We start from the raw sequence: 26,621 nt of genomic DNA, 5'->3' as shown, positions 1-26,621 counted from the left end.
TTATATGTGTGCTTCATGCGTAAACAGTAATTCCTTAGTTGTGGATAGTTGGGAGCTGTGCAGACGCCCAAGAGCTCAGATCTGCTAATGTTAACACACACTTCCCCGCCCCCTTCCTGGCATAACTTGTGATCGCAGAGCCATGAAAGTATGTGAGTCCCTCCCCCAGCACAGACCGATCCCACCCGGCATATGATCTGGGCCCCATGTCAGCCGGAGCAGGCAGCACCGATCTGCCACAGCGACGCGCACAGCCGGAGCAATGACCTTAACGAAAGAGAGCTTCCACAGGGTTCCTCCACCTGCTTCTGAAGTGGCCAAGGCTGATATGGACTGCACCGGAGAGAAGGAGGCGGCTCTGGGGCAGTCAGTGCTGAGGACTGGAGCAGTGGTGCCCGGGAAGCGAGCGGTGGGAAGGCTGGTCATGCACAGCATGGCGATGTTTGGCCGGGAGTTCTGCTATGCCGTGGAGGCCGCCTTTGTCACGCCGGTGCTGCTCAGTGTAGGGCTGCCCAAGAACCTCTACAGCCTGGTGTGGCTCATCAGCCCTATCCTGGGCTTCGTGCTGCAGCCCGTGGTAGGTTCAGCCAGTGATCACTGCACCTGTAGCTGGGGCAGGAGGCGACCTTACATTCTGGGTCTAGGCATCATAATGCTGTTAGGCATGGCTTTGTACCTCAATGGGGACGTGATGATCTCAGGTGAGTGAGGGGCATGCAATGTGCTGACAGATAAAACTCATAGTTAGCCTTTTGAATGACGAAAAAGAGAGGGTTTCCCTTTTCCTTCTTGGAATGGACTGTTAAAATTGAGTATCATGTGACTCAGCTGCATTGAAGGAGCTGGGGAGCACTGAAATCTTCATATACATTCAATCCTAACGCTGCATGTTATGTACCATATCCATAGTGTTCTGTAGTTTGTATGTGTGATTACAGCCTTTGGTTGCCTGATAAGCTTGTACAAGTAAAGATTTGCTTAGCCCCATAGAGGCTTTTACGAACTAAGATCTACCTTATTAGCTTAAATGATAATATTGTTTTTGTGATGAAATACACATCCAAACTGATTATCTACCTGTTCAGCCCTATTTAGGTGGATTAGCATTCAAAATACTTATTTTTAGTTATTGCAGCACTGGAGACTTTGTTATGCTGGTGAACAACAGAAGTCTTTAACTCCTTGGAAACCCTGTTGCACCTGGAATATGCAAAATTAAATAGGAATGGCATGCCCAGATACTGTTATATTTCAGCTTGGGATGTAACTTCTTAAAGTCTTGATGAAAAGTTGTTGCTGATGTGTGACTTGGCAGAGGGGGGAGGTGTGTGTTTTTAGGGATTGATTTATTCTCTCTTCCTGGATATTGTTGATGTTGAATATACTTGATTTCGTTTGCCCAGAAAGAGATGTTGTAGTCAACTCTTGATTATCTAAAACAATGGAAGGGTGGGACAAATAGAAAAAACCAAAAAGTACGACAAAGTGCATATGTTGCTCTCCCAGAGCACGCCATGGAGGTGTAAAGGCGTAGATTAAGGATAGTGATTCTCTTGGTTGTGGAGCTTGGAACACCCTGAGCATGTGCTGACTCAAGGCAGTAAGTCAACCTAGCACAACTCAGCGCTATCCAGACTCAGTTCTCCTGCTTCTCTGATCTGATTCTGGTGTCACTGTTCTCTCTTGTGTAACCAGTCATTGTTTAGATTTGGAGGTATCAGGAAAGGTAAAATGTGGTTTTGCAGAACATGGCACTGTTGCTGTCAGAATGAGGGTGTTTCTCTTTTTGTAGCTTTCATCGATGAGAATGAAAAGCGGCGGACGTGGGCAATAGTCATTACCATGCTGGGAGTAGTGCTTTTTGATTTTGCAGCTGATTTTATTGATGGCCCCATCAAAGCGTATTTATTTGATGTCTGCTCTCATCAGGATAAAGAGAAGGGTCTGCATTACCACGCCCTCTTTACAGGTACTCAGATCCCTTCTTTTCCTCCCTTCCTCTCGAAGGAGGGGAAGGTGATTGCATGGATTTTATCCTCACTGTGTTTCTACTCTTGAATGAACTGATCATCTGATCCTGCACTTCAGTCACGAGTCTTTTGTTGCTGGGTTTTCACTACTCCAGGGAACAGCAACTTGTGATTACTGCTGCAAGAATTCTGCTGCAGAAGGCTGCAGGCATAAACAATTACAGCAACATAGCCCTGATTTAAGTGAGAGCAGTCAATTATTTAAAAAAATGAAGTACTGTTTATTCAGATTGGTTTGATTTTTTTCAAGTTTTTGGTGAAGCAAAAATTAATGAATGTAACTTGTTTCCTTGCTATTGCACATAGAAAGAGCATTTTTGACTTGGCATGTGAGAGAAAGCAAAAGTTGCACAAACCAGACTGGTTGATTCCTATTCTTCAGCAGTGCTCCAATATGTGCTATATAAAAATAAGAGTTCTGTGTTAAATTCAGAACTTCACAATCTCCACAAAATAGATCCAAGTGTTTCAGTCCAGGCTTTTGCAACTAAAGTTAACAGTTTCATTTGTCTTTGGACATGTTTGGAATGCTGCTGATTTACAGAAGGACATGGAACTGTTGGAGCAAGTCCAGAGGAGGTCCACAAAGTTAATAACAGGACTGGGGCACCTCCCATATGAAGACAGGCTGAGAAACTTGGGGCTGTTCAGTCTGGAGAAGAGAAGGTTGTGTGGAGACCTCCCAGCAACCTTCCAGTATCTGAAGGGGCCTACAGGGAAGCTGGAGAGGGACTCTTAATCGAGATGGGACAGGGAATAATTGGTATAAATTGAAAGAGGGAAATTTAGGGTAGATATTAGGAAGAAATTTTTTACTGTAAGGGTAGTGAGGCAGTGGAACAGGTTTTCCCAGGGAAGCTGTGGATGCCCCAACCCCAGCAGTGTTCAAGGCCAGGTTGGATAAGGCCTTGAGCAACCTGGTCTAGCGGGAGGTGTCCCTGCCCATGGCAGGGGGGTTGGGACTGGGTGAACTTTAAGGTCCATTCCAACCCCTTAATATTCTGTGATTCTATGAAATCATCTGCAGTACATGAGCCCTGTGTTGAGACAATGCACAGGGAAGACACGTAAGGCTGTGTACATGCAAAGTGCATTGGGAGGAGCTGAGTGACTGTGAAAGGACTAGACAAAAAGCAGACTACCTGAGAAGTCATGCAATCTGTGTTAAAGCAGATGTTTGTGTCTGCGGAGCCACACCAGAAGCAGAGCCGCGTAGATTCAGTAGCAGTTACTCTGCTCAAGGAGGGAGCTGTAGTAGCTATTGACAATGGGCTGATTTTGGACATATGTAATACCTTTGTCCAGGAACACAAATTTTAAGGGAACCTTAGAGCCACATGGAAGTGACATCAATATTATCCATTACAAACTGACAGATAAAATTTTAAAGAATCACTTGTTTGAATAGAGAGAGAAATGAGTCTCTATGTATATTCTTGCCTTCAGTAGAAATCTGGTTGCAATTTTTCCTTGGCTCCAAATTTGGAGGCTCCAAATTTGGATCTGATTCATTTGTGTACTAAGCTGTGAAAAGGGATGGGTCACAAATAATATCAAATAAAGCTAGGGCAGATTGCATGGCCAGATCCAACACCTGTGCCCTCTGTAGCAAGTTCATTTCTATCTTAACCCTTCCTAAATGGGAATTCCCTAGTCTCTTCTTGAAATCTCCCTTGAGAGGGGTTCTACAGCCCTCCCAAGGCAGTTTGTTCCAACACTTCACTGGCCTTGGTATTAGACAGTTTTCCCTAAAATCTAATCTAAATATCCATTCTGTACACTTTATATTTATCATTCCTTTTTTTATCCCAGTAAGACATAGGCAGCAATCTTCCCATTTCTTTTCTAGTTTCTGTCTGAGATATTATTTTGTTTCTCCACTTTGGTTCCATCCCTTTATACTAAATATCTCCAAGATTTTACTCTCCGCTTTGTCTTCAGTTTAAGGTTTGAACATGAAACTCGATAGCTTTCTAGTTATGAAACCTATGGCCACTGAGACAAGTGGAAGGAAGAATTCACACATCCAACATGCAACATTCAGGCTCCATTCCAATATCATAATTCTTTTTTTTCAAACAGTATGCAAAGACAACCTCAAATATCAAACATTCTCTCTGCAAACATATACTACAAACATGTAGTGAAATTTTCTTCAAAAAAGCTATTAACAACTTAATTGTTTTTCATGAAACAAGCAAGTCCTCTGAGAAATGCTATAGGACACAATGAAGAAGGGCCATAATCAGACTCAGGAGTGGGGGGGGAAGTACAGAAAGCCCAGAATGAAATCAAAATCCCATGTTTTGTGGGTGCTGTTACTTTCTGTTAGAGTTGTTTTGCTGTACACTGTCATCAGGTCTCCTAGGCAGAAGAGTAGAAGTGCTTGCAAGTCCTTCAAAAGCCTGTGTGACTTCCACACATCCTGAAGAGACAGGTGGTTAACAAGGTGCTGGGACTCGACGAAGCTGCTGCCACTACCAGAGCACTGTACTGAATGTGACAGTGTGCACTTTCTTGTGCATCTCTGTGTGCAGTCATAGCAAAAAGAAGAAATTAAAAAAAAAAAATTAACTGAACACTGGGTTTATTAACTTCAAGGCACAAGGTAGCACTTTCATTTTACCTTTTGGTCTACCTCTTCTGAGAAAATTAGTAAATGGAATTAAAGATTTTTGTTTTCTATTCCAAGTGGTGAGGGACTTGGATTTGTACAACTCCAAACCAATGCTTTTGGGTTTATTTCGTTTTTTAAAAAATTTTCACATGGAGGTGGTATTTCTGTTTAGATGAAGCAATACAAAATGCATTTTACAAAGTCAAAACTATAGATAGTCTTGATATAATTTTAAAAATGTTTGTTGGTTCTGTGAAATTTAAAAAATCACAAACCATAAATTTCAGTATAATTCTATTTTGCTTTACTTGTATTACTCCACCATTTCAAAGAAAATAGAGCTTCAAAGAGGCAAGAAAAGAGATGAGGGCCTATGTTGCTGTATGTTCAGGCATTTTCGGGAGAGCTCAGTCTACCAGATCTGAGGAGATTTTTCAAGAGATGTTTTAGTAACTGCTCATGTATGTGATTAGCTTGCTATTCCTACTTCATGTGATTAATATCTGAAGAGTGATTATTCTGTCATTTCTAGAGGGGATCACATGTTGGGGATGTTGGGTACTCTGTTTATTTTATCGATGCCAGTAGATTTTTATTTTTTTCCCCACCGTTATAGGTTTGGGAGGAGCCCTGGGTTACCTGACAGGTGCTATGGATTGGGGTCAGACTGTACTAGGATATTCCTTGGCATCAGAATTCCAGGTGATTTTCCTCTTCGCAGCCTTGGTTTTCATAATCTGCCTTACCGTACATCTGTGCAGTATTCCTGAAGTCCCACTCAGATACAAAAACGAAGAGGCAAAGTTCTTGTTGGAAGTGACTGAACCACATAAATATAACTCCATAGAGGAGGAAATCAAGAATGGTTACTTAAAATCAACATGCACTGAAATAAAGTCTGCAGCTAAACCAGGGAAATGCGCAGTTGCATCACAGGTAAGTGCAGAGGTGATTTTGTGGGACGTATCGTTGCATCCTTAGAGACCCTTTAATTAGCTAATGCTGACTATTTGTAATGGAGCCCTTTCACATGCACAGAAAAACAATCTGTATACAGAGTGAGAATCCTGCTTTCTTTTTTTTTTATTTAGAAAGAATTGCCAGCAAGAGGGATGAGACAGGCTGGTTCTGATGTTTTGGTCAATTGGAAGGGACAAGGGAGAACCAGGTTCAATTTTTTGCTCTGTGTCAGTCTCTTGATATGCTCCCCACGTGAATTTTGATAAGAGGATCTACTCTGTCCTTTAGTCCTGATGTAATTAATATCAAATTTTGAACAAGGACTACAGATCACTGATCTTTGATATAGATCTGTAATTCCCACTGAAGTCCAAACACTTTCATATTTAGTACATATAAAGTGTATGTTGCCTGGTCTAGTAAACATTTGGGTTTGCTGCTGGACAACATTTCATTGAGGATTTATTGAGAGTATGAATGTGTTTAAAATTTCTACTTCTACAGCAATGCTACCTTGCTACCAGAGTTTTAGTTTTACTTTGAAGTGATGTTGTAGCTGTGTCTTTGGCAGAACTTTAAGGTGGGAGAGAATAGTGAGTACTTTCAAATCCTTGCTGTTATTTTGTTTCTGCTGCATTTTTATGAGAGGCTAATTCAATCTAAGGGAACTAGGAGAAGGTGAATCTAACAGAAAAATACCTGGGGAGCACATTTCTAGAATGGTCGTGGGAACAGTTCTTAATATTTTGTTGATGGCTTTTAGTGCTAGGAATTCTCATGGCTCTCTCATGGTACCCTTAGTAAGCCATGGATAATAAAACCAGTTGCTTCAATGGATGAAAGAGTTGCTTGTTGTTTTAATTTCACCTGTGATCTCTTGGCATTATGTATATCCATCCCTGATAAAAGTTTGATGAATCAGGTTAAAAGCACTGAGCATGTGCAGATGGTTATAAGTTAGAAACCTATACTCATGTTTGAGCTATAAATAAATAAATAGGATATATAAATAAAAAGGATTTATTATCTTTTTGTAATTCTTTTTATAATAGCACTTGTTATTTCTAACCTGAAGAAAAATATTATTACACCAGATACAAGACAAAGGTATGTAAGGTGAACATTGCCTGATGAGAATGCCAGGCAAACACAGAGAGAGGCAGACAGCAAGGTAACAGTTGTCTGGACAATATGACCAGCACACTGTGATGCTGTCTGAACTTCCTCACTGTAGGCCAGCTTGAGCAGCCAGCATCCTGCACCGGCACTGTTCTCTCTGAGCATCCTCCAAATTGTTGGAGATGCTGAGTGTCATCAATTGCTTGGACCATGTGGGCTCTGAACAAAGGAAGGCAAATGAAGAAGAGAGAACAATGCAGTGGAAGTATGGGGAGCAGACTGTGGATTGGGGTAGCCTCTGCCTTGGCAAGAACTAATTCCACAGAATCAATAACATTTGAGACCCGAGGGGAAGCTCTGGTGTCTGTGGGCAAGCTTGTGCCATTGCCCTCCTCTCTGATTAGGCTGGGCAGCCTGTTAGAGTCTCACAGTGCTTTGATCTGTCTCATGTTTCTTTGATGTGCCTGAGTGTGTATAAATTCTAGACACTCACTGCCTTAATTGTCTGTCTCTTGTGGCACATGTTTTCTGATTCATTCATTACTGTAATTGCTTCCTTAAAGAAATGGCTTGGCTTCCTGTTTTTCTGACTCTTTTTTTCATTATTGCAGGCATCACAGCCCTCTATCTTCTAAATTAAGGACTGTGCTCTCACATGCTAATAGCTAACATGATTATTAATAAGATTTGACCTGTTGCAGTATGAACAGACATTCAAAGCGATTAGCCTTGTGTTCTTCTGCGTGGTGCCAAATTACTCAGGGTCCACTGGCATAATACCCAAGTCATATTGATTCTTCTGTATCCTTATAAATCATCTTGTGGCTTGAGTTGCAGTGAATTTACAGAGAATATTATTTGGTATTGTGAGTTTTTGCAGGATAAAGCATTTAAACAGAGCCAAACTTCAGCACATTATTTAAATTATCATGTGGTTTGTGTATTGGTGCATGTTGAATGTGCACATTAAAGAGTTTAGTTTCCATTTCCAGTCTCTAAAACATCTAAATAGAAAGAAAGCATTTCTATCTAGCTGTCAAATTATTGTTTGTAATCACAGCAGTGTCCTTTGTAGTTCCATAACCTTGCTTTAACACTTTGATTGGAAAGACACTTTTAAAGAACTGTGAGAAAGAGTTAACAAACTCAATAAGCCAAGTCAAAAGATAGTAAGTATCCTTGAAATAACACTAATGAGTCAATGTGGAATTTTCAGTTGGTTTTTTTAGAATTGTAGAAGAATATAAAACTTGCCTTGTTTAAAAGAGACAGTGATGCCAAGAGAAATTCCAAGGGATTTGGACAATATGTAGTTCAAGGTGAAAGTCAGCAACTTGAATTTTGGCATTCCTATGAGGATTAAAAACCTCCCACTGAAGCAAAGTATTTTCCAACTTTAAATGTGGTGATTATTCATAGAGTAGCTTGCAGCATAACTGAGTTCAAATGAAAGAAGAACTGTAAAAAGTAACCATGACATTGAAAGAAGAAAGGAAAAAATGACATCTTACAGCAAAGTGAAGATAAAATGTAGTCCAGTAATTTCCAGTAATTAACATAACTTTTACAGTTCTTCCACATTTTGTGACCATACAGCTTCCCTGACCATCTCTCCCCACACTGTTGTCTACAAAAAATACAAGAGAAAATTGAAAGTGTTCCATCGTGCACAGATAAAATAGTATTTTTTAAATTTAAAAGCAAAGAACCATTCAGGAGCTTTAATGTAGGAAGAATTACACGTCAAAATACCTGACATCAAGCACACCTACAGTACTAAAAAAATATTAAAATTATATAAGTGATCTGATGAATGTGACTGGAAAACAACTGACAGAAAGTTTTGGGGCACAGGGTTGAGACAAAGAGGAGGGAGATAATGTGAGGCTTTGGAGGTGGTGAGAAATGTGGGTTTTCCACATCAGTGACATTTGTTAACTAGCACCAATAATGTTTTGAGTTTGAATTATTTCTCCCATGGTATGAGGTGTTCAGATGCAGGAACTTACATTCTCTGGGTGGCAGGATTTGGAGTGGTGCTGCATCTCCTGTGGTGAATCATAGCTTACCCTGCTTCATGCAAGGGGGGACAGTACATAGTGGAAATCTCGTGACATGTGTGAAGAGGTAGAAGTTTCCCTAGAAAAAGAATATTTCTAGGGAATTTAGCACATAAAATGTAATGGGAATGAGGTCTCAGAAGTGTTTAGAAATCTACAACCGATACCAAAATGTATTTTAAGTGTCTTTTTTTTCTGTGGCAGCTTTAAATTTTCAAGTTGATTGTCTCCATGAAGAAATAATTTTGCTGTTGTTTTTTGCTGTTGTGTTTGGTTGGTTTGGGTTTTGGTTTGTTGGTTTTGTTGTTGCTGTTGGGTTTCGGTTTTTTTTTTTAAACTCCCTGAATCTGTTTTGGCAGAAAATTTTTCTGTGGTACTACACATAAATAATAATCCTACTGATTAAAACAGCAAGAAGTGTTACTTCCTTCCCAGCTCTCCTAGAGTTTCTATGAATTTTATGTATTGAAGGACGTTTAGTACACAAGCAACTCTTTCCTAGCAAAAAGTAAAAAACTTTGGAAGCCTAACACTGAAAAGATACTAAGGCCTTCTTCATTTGCTATCACCTGTTTTATTAGCCTTCGGGGCAATAATACTGTAATTATTCTTAAATATGTGCTTTTAGGATCAAAGGCAGATGACCCTTAAATCACTCTTGAAGACACTTTTAAGCATGCCGTCCCACTATCGCTGTCTGTGCGTAAGCCACCTGTTTGGATGGATGGCTTTCCTGTCCAACATGCTCTTCTTCACGGATTTCATGGGACAGGTAAAAGTGTAAAATTCTCTCGCTTCCCCTTCCTAATAGCATCTCCTCCTCCATCAGAAAGAAATTAAATGATGTTATGATCCTGCAGAAATGAGATTGGTGTCAGATCCATTTGTATCTGGATGGCTCAACAAGGGTTTTGTAAAACAGCAAATTGAGGTCAGGCCCTTGTTCTGAGCCAGTCTGTTGAATTGTCGGGAAAAACCTTTCATCATTTGTAAGGCTGTTTGTGTCTATTTAACTGTTCCAAATGAAGCTCTCAGAGCTTGTCCAAACACGCATTTTTTGCATTGGCTTCAGAGCTTCTCAGAGATGGGCAGGCTTCCTAACTGGGGCAATGCTTGGATGCAGCTGGCCTTATCCTAGTGCGTGGGCACTATCCACACAAAGCCATTCCCCTGCACTGCAGCCTCCTTGGCCTCAGGCTGTGCAGCTCCTTGCACACACTGAGATACTTGGTAGCAGAAAGCTCTTGTCTTCTTGAGTTCATCTGTCCCTCCATACCTCTGTAAATCTTTCCCTGAGGCCCTTTGGCCAGCAACTATTTATCTTCATAATACCCAGTGCTCCCTTTTCCCTGCCATTTCGAGGCAGAAGGACTGTATGCCCTTGACAGTGATTCTTGCCTATATGAACCTGTCTGCCTCCTTTCTTCCAGAGCCCCCAGCACAAATCCGCTCATTGCCACTTACTTTTTTTCTGTGGTTTCCATGCAGTATTCCCATTTCCTTGCCATTTTTGTCTTCATAGGCAAGGCAAGAGGAAGGAGTTTTTTTCCCTGTAGTATATATGAATGACTGAAAGCAAAAAGTTTTTCTTGTCTAGATGTGGAACTGAGTAAGACAGTTACTGTGTGGAAAAACTAGTGTGTTGAGGTAAGCCTGAAAGAGAAAACAAAAAAATTATTTGTAGATAAATTAGGGAAAAAAAGGCTAAGACAAGAAGGCAGACGTGAAGAGAGAAGGAGAGTTGGGAGTGAGACACCCAAAGGAAAAAAGCAAATGAACCAATGTAAAATGCACAGTTCAGGAAAAGGCAGAGGGTAATAAATGAGGAGGAGCCTGTGATGTGATAATCGGGGAGAAGTGAGTGTGAAACCTGCAGAATTATAGAGTGTGGTTAGGACACTGCTTAACAGATTCTCCAGGTGCTCCCTACCAGGGATGAGGCCCTGTGTTGTGTACCTGTTCCTGTAAGAGGGAAGCATTCTCTACCTGCAGTCATCCTTACCTTCTGTGATCCTTGTGGTCTCTTTCAGGTTGTATACCAGGGTAATCCTTATGCACCTCACAACTCCACACTTTACCTTACCTACAAAGCAGGAGTAGAGATGGGATGCTGGGGACTGTGCATCAATGCAATTTCTTCGTCAGTCTATTCTTGTAAGTGCCCACAAATGAACTCCAACACTGTGTTTTGAAGCTGTTTGCTATTTGCCACTGTTTAAAAAACATAAAATGATGCCAAATTAACTGGTATTTTTTTCCACATTAAAACTTTAAGAAACGTTACATTCTCAGCATTGTTAGAAACTCATATCTGTACACGAACAGTTCCTGACCACATGATGAAGGGTCACTTTGGGAGTAAGACATTGTTCTGCGTGTGAACTGACCATGAACACTGAAAATCGTCCTGAAGTTAAATGCCAGACTGAATTCTGAGATGATCTTTCACCCAGCAATGCTGTAGCTGTAGGCTCTTGAAGGTGCCCTCTCCCCATTTGCATTCCCTATGCAGAAATTCTTGCCAGAAGCTTGAGTCTTGCTCTCCAAAACTACGCGTAAACATGCTAGCACAACTCCCCAGATAGATTTCACTGTAATGCTTACCAGGGATTAAAAAACTATTAGTGATCTGAAAACTCAAGTAAGTAGCATTTTAGGAGCTGAATTGAGCATCTAAAAGAGTCTTAAGGGAAATCTTTTCACCTTTGGAACACAACAAAAGAGCCCTGTGGCCCAGACAGGGGACTGGACACCCAGAGACACAGCAGGAGACAATGACCCCAGACTTTTGTGCGCTTGGACTGTGAGGGTATAAGAGCCCAGGGTTTCCTTTATTCAGGGTCCCTCCTTGAAGGCACCAGTTCAAGCTGTTATCCTACTGTTGCACCATGATTAAATTATTTTAAGGATTCAGACGTCTGAGACTTTGCTGTGGGAAACCTGGGATGGGGCCTGAAATGAAACCTGGTCTGACTGTGCGAGTGTGGGCTGTGTAGGGAATCAACTGGGGACCTGTCCATTCACTGGATCCCCCTGCTTTGAAGGGACCTCAGTCCCATCTCAAGTGGTGCAGAGTGTGACTGCCAGAGTGGCTCCTAGATGGTCAGACAGGGAAGTTTCCTTAACATTTCTAAAGTCAATGAGGGCAGTTCTTCCAGAATAGTTGTTAACTACTTCTTCTCTGAAGCTGGCTATGACAGAATATTCCCAGAGAGAGGAAGTATTCTTTGTCAAACTTATACCTACAGTAATTTGAGGCAACTTCCAAAATCAGTAAGATTATCTCCTTCCCTTCATTTTACAAAATACAATCCCTTAATGAACTCTCTGATGGAATGTGGCCTGTTTTGTTTTAGTCTTATCAGCATTTTCACTTTCTTTTCACAGATGTGCAGAAAGTTCTTCTGCCATACGTAGGATTAAAAGGACTTTATTTCATTGGATACCTCCTTTTTGGACTGGGTACTGGATTAATTGGCTTGTTTCCCAATGTCTATTCCACTCTGGCTCTGTGTTCACTCTTTGGAGTCATGTCCAGCACACTGTACACAGTGCCATTCCACCTCATTGCAGAGTACCATAGGGAAGAAGAGGTGAGTGCAATGTCTAGAGAAGTGTAACTTTATGTCTGTCTGTGTCTGTTCAGTCTATTTTGGGGGTAAACTGGGTAGAAATAATGGTAAGCAGCTTTTCATTTTAATTTCAAAACTATTTATGTGACACATATTATGAATTCTGACAGAGAGAGTTAATGTCCCAGCTCCAAACTCTCCAAACAGTCCTGCAATGAGACATATAATTATTTGTCTCTGAGGAACTGAAACAAAGCCAGTCACAGTACGTGTTCAGGCAGTAAGCAGATGACAGGGTTCCACTTGCATTGCCTTGATGTGCTACCTTCCTTATATCGTTCCTTCCAGCTGCATTAGCAGAGGATTTGACTTACGAGTGTCTGAGGTTAATAGAAATCCTATAAAGGCTGGCAGAAGTTTTAGTTAACTGCAGAGTGTTGTGGAAGCTCTTAGCTAATAAACACATGAAATTCAAGGAGAAACATCTTTACATAGTTCAGTATTTAATCGTATACCACCTTCTCATTATCTTTCTAAATGTCTGTGGTTGGATTTTTGTCCTCCACAGCATAAAATACTGTTTCCAAGGAAAATCTGGAAGAGCTTGCACATCTTGTACATTGTTATTGAGCACAGCAGGATCTTCATGTATTGTAATGTGTGGAATTCTTTAATGGTAAAGTTCTCTCAAGTCTTTAAGTTAGTAGACAGCTGGGAACAAGAAGGATTAAGGAGAGTTGGGAGGACTTAGGAAAAGTTCTCAGTATATCTTGGGACATCTGAAAAAATTAATAAGGGAAAATTTGAACCATTGAAAAACCACACAGAAACACAGTTGAGACCAGGATAGGGCTAGATCAAGTGCTGAGGAACTTGTCCTACTGGTTGGCACACCCTCTGAATGATGAACACAATAAAACTCTTTAGTTATTCTATTCTATTGAATCCTAGGAGGATGATGTCTCAATGGGGTTAAATATTTCGCGTATCTAATTCCTAATTTTTCAGTTCAATTCTTTGCTCCTTCCAACAGAGAATGATCATCATGTAGAGTTTATAAAGATATAACAAAGGACAGGGAATGAACACAATTTAGGGTGAGATCACAATTCTAACCTCAGACCAGCCACCTCAGAGAGAGGGAATAAAGGCAAAATTTTAGCCTAGCTCTAATTCAGAGCAGTTCCAAAAGAGAAGTGAAATAAAACATGCTGATGTGTGCATGAACTTATATTTAATTGACCGATATATTTGGATGTTGCTTGTAAGACAACCAATCGTTTCTTGTTTGGTGTGTGGTACTTGCTATGATAAATGTTAAATGATGTATAATTCTATGTAAGATTTGATACTAATGGATTGAGGTTTAGCTCAAATCTTCTATAATGTACAAGATGGTTAGGAAAAAATAAAGAGGAAACATCAAGCACAAAATTGCATATATTTACACATTCATGTGGTTGTTGTCAGAACCAATGGCACATAGGAACATTAGGAACAGTCTAGCAAAATAGATATAATTTATAAAAAAAAAAGTGTCTGAAATTGGGATTGTATCATTCCAGAACAAAGAGCAGATATTTTCCCTCATTATGCATTCTTCCAAAATCATGTGCTGGGTTTGACAATGTTGCCATTTCAACTCCTGTTCTGTGCTGCTGTTCCCTAGGATCCAAATTCAATTTTTTCTACTGGATTAGAAAGAGACTGTTTGTTTCCAGTACTTGTGAGCCTTGAGTGGGAATAGCTCAAAGGCAAGATAATAGCTTTTGCAAAAACCAAAAAGCATCTTAATGATCACGAGCATTTGTCTACCAGAAGACAGCAATGCAGCTAGCCTACAGTGTGGAAATCTCTTGTTGTTACAATACAATCTCCTCTGTGCAATAGCCTATGCAAGAAGAAAAATAAATATGAAAATACCACATATTTTCAAAAAAAACAGAGTAATTCCTTCTGGAGGGAATTGCAGAACAGCTGGAAGTTAGAAGGGACCAGCAGAGATCATTTAGTCTAACCTGCTCAAGGAAGGCCACCTGGAGCAGGCTGCCCCAGGTTTGGTTTGAATAATTCCAAGGATGGAGACTCCACAACCCCTCTGGTCAACCTGTTCCAGTGATCCACCAGCCTCACAGGGTGCTAATATGCAAGATACTTGTATATAATAAATGAAGGCTTTTGCTCTGCTATGTGCATCATAGCAGATACACAGATAATTAGTAGGTAACAATGGCCCTCAGTAGTGGAGAAGAATCCTAGTCTGGACATTTGTTTTCAGGTTGCTTTTTTCCCCAACAAGAAAAGAATTACATTTAGGTTTTGGTACTGAATTCCTTTATGTGCTTTAAACCACAACTTCAGAGCACGTTGCTCCTGTATGTGTGTGGGGATTTTTCTGCAATTCTATAAAGTCTTTGACAACATCCTTCTCTGTAGATTGGTAAGAGGTGGATTTGATGAGTGGACTGTTAGATGGATAAGAAAGTGGTTGGACTGTCACATCCAGAGGGTATTGGTCAATGGCTCAGAGTCCCAGTGGACATCAGGGAGAAGTGGTGCCCATCAGGAGTCCTTACTGGGACCAGTGTTATTTAATATCTTCATTAATTACATAGACAAAGGGATCAAGTGCCTCCTCAGCAAATTTGCAGATGACACCAAGCTGAGTGGTGCTGTTGACACACTTGAAGGACAAGATGCCATCCAGAGGGACCTGGACAAGCTTGAGATGTGGGCATATGGGAATCACATATGGTTTAACAAGACCAAGTGCAAGGTGCTGCACCTGGGTCGGGGCAACCCCCAGTACCAACACAGGCTGGGGGATAAACAGATCAAGAGCAGCCCTGCTGAGAAGGACTTGTGGGTGCTGGTGGGTGAGAAACTGGACATGACCCAGCCATGTGCACTCACAGCCCAGAAACCAATCCTGTCCTGGGCTGCATCCAAAGCAGGGTGGGCAGCAGGTGAGGGAGGGGATTCTGCCCCTCAGCTTCTCTCTGGTGAGACCCCACCTGGAGCACTGCATCCAGCTCTGGGTGGATGGGTGCACAACAGGATAAACATCAACCTGTTGGACCGAGTTCAGAGGAAGCCACCAAATTGATTAGGAAGGAAGAGTATCTCTTCCATGAGGGCAGGCTGAGAGATTTGGGATTGTTCAGCCTGGAGAAGAGAAGGCTTTAGTGTGACCTAATTGTGGTCTTCTAGTACCTGAAGGAGGCCGGCAAGAAAGACGAAGAGGGACCTTTCACGAGGGCATGTAGTGACAGGATGAGGAGCAATGGCTTCAAACTGAAAGTAGGTTTAAATTAGATATTAGGAAAAAATCATTTACTGTTAGCACTGGAATAAGTTGCCAAGAGAAGCTGTGGATGCCCCTTCCCTGGAGGTGTTGAAAGCCAGGTTGGATGGAGCTCTGAGCAATGTCCCTGCCCATGGCAGCAAGGTTGGAGCTAGAAGTTCTTTAAGGTGCCTTCCAACCCAAACCATCCTGTGATTCTATTATGATTATTTGATAGTATGATATACCTTTGAGGCTCTCCTTCAGCCATGAGTTAGAGCTAAATTATCCATGATAGGATGTCCTGTACTGTTAAATGTAAGTTTGACAGAGCTCACATTGACTTGAATTTGAAAGAAATGTCCAATTTTTTTGGTCAAGTTTCAATTGCTTCCTTGAGAGAAGGGATGGAGGGAAAAACTGCAGATGAGAAAAACCGGACAATTCAGTGGAACCTTGGGCAACTCATTGTTACTTGTAAAATCTCTGTTTGTGTTCCATAACCTCTGTGATACAATAAGGGAAGCAGGGAGCTATCGACCTGCCCTGCTGTACCTCAGGGTTGTATCAATGCACTGGCCAAGAGCAGCACATTGTCGAAACTGTCCCGTCTCACTGGGGTTTGTTTTGTGCTTATTTGCAGAACCTGAAGCTGCAGGATGGGGAACAAGCAGGAGAGCACGGACGAGGGAAGGGCATTGACTGTGCTGCTCTCACCTGCATGGTCCAGCTTGCGCAGATCATCCTTGGAGTGGGCCTGGGGCTCTTGGTTAGTGTTGCTGGCAGCGCTGTCACTGTGATTTCGGCATCCACGGTGGCTCTGGTTGGCTGCTGCTTCGTTGCTTTCTGTGTTCGTTATGTGGAGTAGGACTGTGAGAAGTGACTGGAAGAAATCTCCGCAGGGGAGTATTTTCTTTCTGGGTCCGGAGCACTGGTGCTGTTGCTGTGCTGATACTGCTGGCACATCCTCCTCTCTTACCTCCTTGGATTGGTTGCAATTCCAGAGCTTTATGAAACGGAGACTTGATAAAACTGGTTGCCTAATGCCTCAGATGCGTACACACACCCAGTGTATTCACACGCTGTGACATGTGACGGCGTGTCTGCCCGTGGTATTTTGATGCCCTACATGAGGAGTCATTGCGAAACTCCTCATTACCAATTTGTGGAAGTTAATAGATGAAGTATGTGATAAATTGAAGTAATGTAAAAGGACAGAGCTGGGAAGAAAGTTATTATTTATCTTGTTTTTCAGGTATTTTAAGTTTGGGGCTGTTCCCTCCTGTAGTCAAAACCTGCAAGAGGATCAAGCAGGTGTCGAAGGCCAAGCAGGGTGCAGCTGTGTTATGATTAGTGGTACTACTAAAGAGGATCAGTTAATTATCAGCCATGTTTAAAAGCAGGTTTGGGTGTGAAAAATGTTTGGAATATCAAAAAGATTGAAGCCAATTGTTTAAAAACATAATTGTAAAGTAATTATTAAATACTGAATCCTGCTGCTTCTGTATAAATGACGTGGAAGTACTAGCTAGGCTTGTCAGGAAAGTCTGCCTAAGTCTGTTCTGCAAATCCATGTGTAGGCACCTAAAAAACCTGTCTATAGGGAACAGCTACCATTTCTTCCTTTTTTAAAAACTGGCCTCTCAATTTTGATACTGTAATTGAAAAAATAAACTTGGCCAAAGTAAGAATTTGATGAATGGTTTAAAGCCACTTAAATCTTGACATTGGATATGACACATATTTACCTTCAAGTAGCATCTCTGTTTTCTCTATTTTCTTCATGCATCTAGCTTTGAGTGAAATGGCATTTGCTCTTTACAGAATATTGTAAATAAATTCAGTTCTGCAAAGCACTATCAGGAATTACTGTACAGTAAATATGTAAGTCCAGTTGTTTGTATTTAATTGCTTATGAAGCTTCATTCTTATTTTTATAATATTGCCAGAGTTTTGGAAATCCTGTATTTGTGAAAGTTATATACTATATTTATGTTGTGCTTCCTCTGTTCTGAAAACTGTCATATCCACTCACTATGTTATATGTTAAGCCACGTGAAGAGATCTGCTAATGCAATATTGTTAATGAACACTGAGAGACTACTGCCAAATATGGTGTTTATCATTGGTTTTGGTGTGGTTTTTTCCTTTTTTTTTTTAATGTTGCACATGTATAATCAACACTGTTCAGTCAAATGCAGTGTTGAGCTGATCAGGTCTTAGAAGCTCTGCAAGATATGAACTTACAACACCACAAATAAATGGTTAGATTTGAGCATCAAGTGCCTCCAGAGATGCATCAACTTCATAATTTTTCTATGTTTTAAAGAGTAGAGTGAGTCATTTATTCTCAGGAAAACCAGTCTTCCCCTAGTTAAATTCTTATTAATTATAATAAGCCTATGGAAGCCTCAGCTACATTTTCTTGTTGATGACTGAAAGTTTCCCCTACAGTGTCCCCACTGTAGGCCCAAAAAGAGGGTCAGTGCATGGCAAACCTTGCTACAGCATCTTCATCCTGCCTTACGAAGAAACTACGTTTTACAGTTTCTTTTGTTTTGTGGCTCTTCATGTCACATCCATGGAAGAGAAAAGACTGAGGAAGACTGAGTCCCTGAACTGTGCTTGAAACACTTTGTAGGTGCTGAGATGGCTGGAGCACAAGCGTCTCAATGAGGACAAACAGGAGAAAGCCAGAAAATTAAGGATTGTTGTCTTCTCCATTCACTTTATGCCATCGTTAGCTCACCAACTTCCATTAACCCAGTATCTCCTGGGAGGATGAATATTTATGGGAAAAATGAGGCTTCTATGGAGCCATAAAAATATAGGTGATCTGGTTTTATAGGGCAGCACCATGTAAAACCCTGCTCCAGGAGCTGAGGTCATAAAGCTCTGATTCTACTGTGAGGCTGGGAAAGAAATTTTGCAATGTTTACCTATGTCTTTGTCAATATTTTCTTTGAGTTTTAATGCCATCAGAACATTAACATCTAAATGGTCAGTGTTATCTCTGTTCTGTTGCACAAAGAGAACGCTGGCATTGATTCAGGCCCACAAAGTGACTGTAGATCTCTAGCAATGTAAGAAAGGTTCTGAACCTGCAGAGAGAAGAGAGAGGTGCCCATAATGTATATCAATGCTTTTATCTATAAATGTATTTAGAGAAAACTGTTTCAGGAATTCATATTGTCATCTTTTTTATGATCTTTCCCTTTAAAATCCACTGCATGCTACAGAACACAGAATAGATTGGAGTCAGCTTTTCTTTGGAAGTCTCTTCATAAAAGTGTCCTATATTGCTTCTAAGAATTCAAAATAATATCTTTCTTTATGAATATTTGTCAAAAATATCAAGCAGACAAAAAATATGTACAATTTGGAAAACAGTGCTCAAACCAAAAAGAATTATGATGGTGCTCATTCTGAAGTTGAATTTCAAGTGTTAATGAAAACAATATAAAATGTTAGTAATTCATAAAAGGGGATATAATAAGTATTTCTTTTAGCAATAGAAATGTTACTAATGTATGTTACTAATATAATATGTTACTAATAAATGAAAGGGGATAAAATAACTATTTATTTCAGCAATAGAAATGCTAAAATGTTAAAATATTAAAGGTATTGAAGAATTGTGCCGTGCGCTACTAATTTAAGAAGTTCCACCTTTTTTGTGCTTTTACATTAGTTCTGGACTTGAGCTATCAATATGATCATTTATTGTACTTAATATCAACTTTTGTTGCAATGATGTGAGTATAAAGTTGCAAGTACCCTGTGTCCGGTCTTCCCCATCTGGTTTTATTTCCATATACATAAAACCAAATCAATAAAGATTTTGTCTGTATCATGTTTATGCAAATGATACATTTAGATGAAACAAACAGAATCACAGAATGGGTTGGGTTGGAAGAGACCACAGTGGGTCATCTGTCCCAACCTCCCTGCTCAAGCAGGACCATCCAAGAGCACATGGCACAGAATTGCATCCAGATTTTTGAATATTGTTTGAATATTTGTTTTGAATATCTCTAGTGAAGAAGAATCCACAACCTCTCAGTCATCTCTTTGTGAGGCAGAACACGCCAGGCTCCCTCAGCTTTTCCTCATAAGAGAGATGCTCCTATCTCTTAATTGTCATTGTATCCTTTTGCTGGACCTGCTAAAAGATGAGATGTCTTGTGACAACCAACAGCCCTCCCCCCCACTTTGACTAAAGTAGTCATGGCTGAACAAAATGAGGCAGGAAACAAGCCTACCATCTTATCTCCATGGCATTTTCCTTTTTCTTTCTCCTATGAACATCTGCCTCTTATTCCCATTTAACAAGTAGTCATGTCATGCAAGCAAAGCCTTCAAGGAACTTTTGATTCTCTTTAGAGGACTTGGAGTATAAGTAATGTGAAAATTGTTTGGGTTTGTTTTGGTTTTGTTTGTTCTTCCCCCTCCCCCCCCCATGTTCATTCTGTCTTTCACAGTGATGCCATTGAGTTTCTTTGACTTGCTTGAAAACAAACAGGTGACTTGTGGCAGATAATTTTTTCTTCCAGATAAACTACACAAGTCAGGATGAATCATAAATGTCTTTGCTTTGGGAGAAATCACAGCTTTCACATTGGTGCCCGTGAATCACTACTACTCCCTGCAGCATGTCAAAAGATAGGAAGAATGGTGTGAGTGAATGTGGCAATGGTGACATTTGATATTTCAGAGTTGTAGAGGGATTGCTTCATGGAGGAAGACGGTGGAAGCATCTGCTGTGAAATGTCTTTAAAGGATTTTGGGCATGATAAAGCTATAAAAAATGATTTTTAAAACAAAATTTTCCCCTCTAAGTTTCCAGCATTCATTTCTCATTCTCTGGCTGGTCCTTCTTATTTATTCAAGAGGCAAATGTTCGGGGTCACTTATCCAAGACTAAGCTGTGAAAAGTGATTTGCAATATTTATAGGCCCAGATGGGATGCATCCATGAGTGCTGAGCGAGCTGGCAGACATTCTAGCCAGGCTGCTCACAATCATCTTTCAAAGGTCATGGAGATCAGGAGAGATGCTGAGGACTGGGAGAAAGCAAATGTCACCCTGGTCTTCAAAAAGGGCAAGAAGGAGAACCCAGGGAACTACTGGCCAGTCTACCTCCCCTCAATCCCTGGACAGATGATGGAGCACCTCATCCTGGAGGCCATCTCTACCCACATGGAGGACAAGAAGGTGATCAGGAGCAGTCAGCATGGGTTCACTAAAAGTAAATCATATTTGACCAACCTGATTGCTTTCTAGGATGAAACAACTACCTGGACTGATGAAGGGAGAGCAGTGGATATTGTTAACCTTGACTTAAGTAAGGCTTTGACACTGTTTCTCGCAACATTCTCACAGGCAAACTCAAGAAGTGTGGGTTGGATGAGTGGACAATGAGGTGGATTGAACTGACTGAGTGCCAGATCCCAGAGGGTTTGTAAGGTCACAGGGTCTATTTGGAGGACTGTCACTAGTGGTATTTTTTTAACTTATTCATCAATGACTTGGATGAAGGGGCAGATGCCTCCTCAGCACATGAGGCTGAGGATGGCACAAAACTGGGAGGAGGGGCCAATATCCCAGAGGGCTGTGCAGCTCTTTAGAAGGACCTCAACAAGCCGGAGAGATGGGCAGAGAAGAGCCATCTGAAGTTAAACAAAGGCAAGTGCAGGGTCCTGCACCTGGGGAGGAATAACCCCCACGCCAGTGCAGGCTGGGGCCTGACCTGCTGGAAGGCAGCTCTGCAGAAAAGGACCTGGGGGCCGTGGTGGACCCTGAGCCAGCGGCGTGCCGTTGTGGCCAAGAGGGCCAATGGAATTGTGGGGTGCATTAGCAAGAGCATTGCCAGCAGGTTGAGGGAGGTGATCCTTCCTCTCTACTCAGCCTGGTGAGGCCACATCTGGAGTGCTGTGTCCAGTTCTGGGCTCCTCAGTACAAGAGAGACATGGAGTTCCTGGAGCAGGTTCAGTGGAGGGCTACAAAGTCAATCAAAGGACTGGAGCATCTCTCTTATGAGGAAAGGCTGAGGGAGCTGGGCCTGTTCAGCCTTGAGAAGAGACAACTGAGAGGGGACCTCATCATTGTCTATAACTACCTAAAGAGAGGGTGTCAGGAGGACAGAGCCAGGCTCTACTCAGTGGTGCTGAGCAATAGGACAAGAGACCGTGGGCAGAACCTGATGCATGGGAAGTTCCACCTGAATATGAGGAAGAACTTCTTTACTGTGGTAGTGATGGAGCACTGAAACAAGTTGCCCAGAGAGGCTGTGGATTCTCCCTCAATGGAGATATTGAAAAACCGTCTGGACACAATCCGGTGCAATGTGCTCTGGGATGACCCTGCTTGAACAGGGAGGTTGGATCAGATGACCCACTGTGGTCCCTTCCAACCTGACCTGTTCTTTGATTGTGTGAATTCTGTTGCCTTCTATTCAGTTTCATACATTGCTTTCAGACATGCAAGATGTGTTAAGCAGTTGCATTTCCTAAATTTTCTTATTGGAAATGAAAATTTTACCTCCCATGTATTAATATTTTACCTATGTATTAAAGATAGTGACTACACATCATGCACAGACTTTAAACCAGAGACTGTTGCCATATGTTGCTCCAGTTGTAAGGACTTGCAGTCGTAGGAGGACAAAATTCAGTGCTTTCCATTCTGGGTTGCAGAGTAAACTGAGATAAGCCGATCCTGTCTGATGTTTTCGGGGAGAGATATCTGTGATGATTTCTGAAAAATGGAATTATCCTGCTTTTTTGCAAGGATAATTCCCAAAGGCTGTGCCTGCTCCGATGAAGAGCTGCCGCCGTGCTCCCTCCACCGAGGGGTCCTTGGGTGCCCCCTCGTGTTCAATGACATTATAGCACCTCTCCAGAGCGAGAGATCCTGTCCCTACTTTTTCCACCTTACTCTGGAGTTTCCCCATAGCGGTGCACTGCTGCAGTTCAGTTCTTTTTTTTTGTGCGCAGACAACAAAGGAAAGCCGCTTGCTACCAGCTGTAACTCAGCTGCCTAGTGCAGTGAAGGCATTGCCCTGTGGACATGTGGTGGCAGGAGCCCCTCCGCACCAAGGACATGCTTAGCATCAAACTCCTAGCACAATCTGGCCTTTGAAGCCTTCAGTGCTAATGCCAAGGGTCAGTCCTGTAGTGTAGCCGTCCCCCACATTTTTGGCAGATGAATTTGTGTTGCGCTGGTTCCCAGGAGGTGAGGTGCATCAGGAGGCAGGGGCATTGCTCACAGCACACAGAGAGGCAGCATCAGGGTCTTTGACACCTCTGTTTCAGAGCCCCTCTGCTTGTTAGGTGGTGAGGAAGAGACATGGAAACTCTAGAATTGTGGAGTCTAAGGTGTGACAAGAGGGTGAGGAAAAGTTTATGGCAGAGATGCCTTTTCTTAAAGTCTGGGAGCACTAGCCTGGAATTGCATGCCTGGCAGATCACCATAGAAGTACAGATGTATCTGAAATGATTTGGGATTTTTCAACATTCTGATGGGTTTTTTTTTTAAATAAAATTAATGCTATCTTGCAATACAATTTCCAATTTACTCAGTTCACAGAGATTTTGAGGGCTGAAGTACTTGTTTCTTTAATAAGTGCCGAAATTCCAACAATACCAACAAGTACACCTTTAAGAAATATATCCCAAATATTGACATAATGTTGCAAAGCATGGCAATAAAACATAAAATAAAGCTGTTAGAACTATGATTCTCTCTGAGAGGAAGATGGCACTTTATTAAAGGGTGGTGTTCTTTCCTGAACAGGATCTTTGCATTTCGGAATATTTTGCTTGAAATGAATTTATGTTGTGTGCTCAAAGTTCAAGGTTTCGGTCTACATCTCTGAAAATGTAACCCCAAATGTGGAATTTAAACTATATTCTTCTTTTCACCATTTATGATTGACTATGCGGGTTGAGCAGTTATTTAATACAGTGCTGTTGGATCACTACTACCTTCAGTTCAGGAGCTCATGGTTATTCTCTACCCCTATCTGCATCACTGGATTTGCCCATGAATAAGGAAATGGAATTCAGCAGGAAATCACTTGTGATGGTCAAGAGGCCTATATTTCCTCTGAGCCCTCTCCACAGTTTTGGCAGAAATAAAGAGCAATAAAAACGTATTTGAAATAGTTTAATAGATGGTTTGAAATACACAGTAGTAGGTGACTCGGGGGCATAAAATTTTGAGGGGTTTTTCAGAATAAACATCAAGCAAGACACGTGCTAATTCTACTGTTTTTGAACAGAGATAAAGAGCAATTTATTTGCCATCACAGAATCACACAAAAGCACAGAATAGTTGGGGTTGCCTCTGGAGATGACCCAGTCCAAGCCCCCTGCTCAGCGCAGAGTTGCTAAAGCGGGCCAGTCAGTGTCCAGTCAGATTCTGAGCAACTCCAAACTCCAAAGTTGGAGACTCCACAACCTGTCCAGGCAACCTGTTCCAGTGCTTGACCACAGTCACCACTAGAAAGCTGGGGGTTTTTTTACATTTAAATGATATTTATGGGATTTGTGCCTATTGCCTGTTGTCCATTCCCTGGACAACATTTAGAAGAGTCTGATTCCAGCTTCTTTAATCCCCATCCACACTAGGTATTGATATATACACATTGATAAAATTCCCAAGCCTTCTCAGGTCCAGACTGAATGATTCCAGCTCCATCAGCCTTCCCTCACATGGCAAATGCTCCAAGCCCTCCGTCATACTGAAACTTCTCTGGTAAGTAAACCAGAACAGGGTTACTTGCCCAGAACTGGACACAGCATCTCAAATATGGCCTCACCAGCCTGAGCAGAGGGGAAGGATCCCCTCCCTTGATCTGCTGGCAGTGCTCTGCCTGATGGAGCCCAGGATGCTGTTGGCCTTTGCTGCAAGGGCATATCGCTGGCTCATGTTCCCCTTGTCCACCAGGAACCTCAGATCCTTCTCTGCCAAGCTGCTTTTCAATCAGCTTGTACTGGTGCAGGAAATTATCCACCCCTTCACCTGGTGCAGGACTTTGCACTTCCTTTTGTTGAACTCTCCGGGGTTCCTGTCAGCCCATTTCTCCAGCACACTGAGGACCCTCTGAATGGAGGCACAACCCTGTGGTGTACCAGCCAGTCCTCCCAGTGCAAACATGCCGAGGGTGCACCCTGTCTCATCATCCACATCTTTAACGAAGATGTTGAACAAGACTGGCCTCAGTATTGATCTCCAGGGCACAGTGCCAGTCACTGCCCTCCAGCTGGACTTTGTGCTATTAATCACAACACTTTACACCTATCGGTTCAGTCAATTTCAATCCAACTCATTTTCCACTCACTGGTCCATATTGATCAGTTTGCCTATGAAGATGTCGTGAGAGAGATCACCAAAAGTCTTATTTATGTCAATATAAATCAGTTGCTGTCCCCTCAACCACCTGGTTAATTGTCTAATCAGAGAAGGTTTACCAGCTTAGTCAGATGTGATTTCTCCGTCATCTCAACTCTAGGATAATTTTTGGTAGTAATGAATTGATAACAAATTTATTATCTCAGTTTTAGTATTTGGTCTGAAAAGAAAATTGAAGGTATTTGATTTTCAGATGTCTTTTCTAAGATGATCAGACTTTTACACAAGTACAGAAAAAAGTTGTTTTTCCACAAGATTCTGGTTTTATCCAGCGTGCAGTTAGATGTGACTGCTGAATGAAAGTGGGAATGTTCATTGAACAATGATTCTAGAAGAAAGTGTTGAATACTTAATTTGATTGTTGTGCAATTGCCATACTCATTCAGCTGCTTTCTGCAAGAAAAAACACAGGTGGAGAAATAGTATTTCGTTGTCCCAAGGAATGGATGAGTAAGGGAGAGAGCTGGTATCTGAGTAATCTACCTTTACTGTTTCCCACAATGAATAGTAAGCAGTCTTTCCCAAGCAGGTAGACCAAGGTTTTCAAAAATCTGTAAACTCAAGAAACTGCTTCTGTCTCCAGGTGAATTTTTGGCCCAGTTTGCTCAGCCATCCTGTAAGTCTGTATTTTACAGGTAAGATTTTGGGAAGGACTCTGAGGCTATGCACGAACATAGGCTGACAGGCCTGCTTATGTGTGTTAGCAGCCGCATTTTAGTACAGGATTGAGTTTTATCTGAGATTCTTTTAACTGCTTAATCATGATAAAAAGGTATTTTCAATAACCTTCTTTGAATGTAAAAATAAGAAATCTCTTTTGAAGCAGCAGAGAAATAACCCTCACTAAAAAAAGGAGATCCAAGCTCTCAAGTCCTTTAGCTGCACCGCACCCATAGCTATGTCTGCTCAAGCTCAGGGATACGAATTAGATCAGAGCTATTCAATTGAATAATCAAGTTTTAGAGTAGACAGTTGTGAATATGAATGAAGGAAACTGGATTTTTTTTTTTTACTGCTAAAGTGAGTGCCAGAATAACTCACTGAGAAAGCAAAAGGGTATTTCTACTGAGGAGGGAAACCTGGAAGTGCAATGGAGATTGTTATTACATTAAGAGCTTAGTTAGTTATTTAAGGGGCTGAGGCATTTAAAAAGTCCTTCAGCAATCAAAGTTTTTGCCTAACGAGAATATCCTGTCTTTAAAGTTCCTTTCAGTTTGTCACTAGATGTCAGCCTGCACCTTCGGGTCCCTATTGTTCTATAACGACGTGCATCTCTCTACCAGCGCCCCACCAGCAGTCTGTATATGGAAGAAGACCAGTCACAAAAACCTCTTCAAGGACTCTTAAGCATTGTTTTGCACCCTTCAGCCGTATTTATTTTAGTCCATGAAAAGGTGACTGTTACAAATGAAGACATGAACATTTCTAGGAAACAGGTAAGTTTTTGAAGCATGTTGTGCTGTTACTTAGGAAACAAATACAGTAGGATTTGCTGTACTTGAGCTGGGAAGATCCTCTGCTGAGACCACACACTTGACGCCTTGTGCACACTCAGAGTACCTTCCTC

The 26,621-nt window shown here is 41.5% G+C and overlaps 1 protein-coding gene across 5 annotated transcripts; it reads left to right on the top strand.

Moving 5' to 3' along the window:
- Positions 1–213: 213 nt before the first annotated feature.
- Positions 214–26,547, top strand: SLC45A2 (solute carrier family 45 member 2). 5 transcript variants are annotated; one of them, XM_027709517.1, is made up of 7 exons: positions 214–701; positions 1,793–1,969; positions 5,264–5,583; positions 9,415–9,558; positions 10,817–10,940; positions 12,174–12,379; positions 26,258–26,547. In XM_027709517.1, the coding sequence occupies exons 1-7, from the start codon at positions 263–265 to the stop codon at positions 26,276–26,278; spliced, it is 1,431 nt and encodes a 476-aa protein (XP_027565318.1). In that variant the 5' UTR covers positions 214–262; the 3' UTR covers positions 26,279–26,547. The 5 variants fall into 5 exon arrangements, with proteins under 5 accessions (XP_027565318.1, XP_027565316.1, XP_027565315.1 ...); XM_027709515.1 differs by lacking the exon at positions 26,258–26,547 and adding an exon at positions 16,285–17,312 and having other exon boundaries at positions 5,369–5,583; XM_027709514.1 differs by lacking the exon at positions 26,258–26,547 and adding an exon at positions 16,285–17,312.
- The last annotated feature ends 74 nt before the right edge of the window (positions 26,548–26,621 follow it).

This window comes from Neopelma chrysocephalum, unplaced genomic scaffold, assembly GCF_003984885.1.
Source record: "Neopelma chrysocephalum unplaced genomic scaffold, ASM398488v2 Primary Assembly neopelma1_96780, whole genome shotgun sequence".
In the NCBI taxonomy this organism is placed as follows: Eukaryota; Metazoa; Chordata; class Aves; order Passeriformes; family Pipridae; genus Neopelma; species Neopelma chrysocephalum.
Note: the sequence above shows the minus strand (reverse complement) of the source record. Positions and strands in the feature narration are given on the sequence as shown.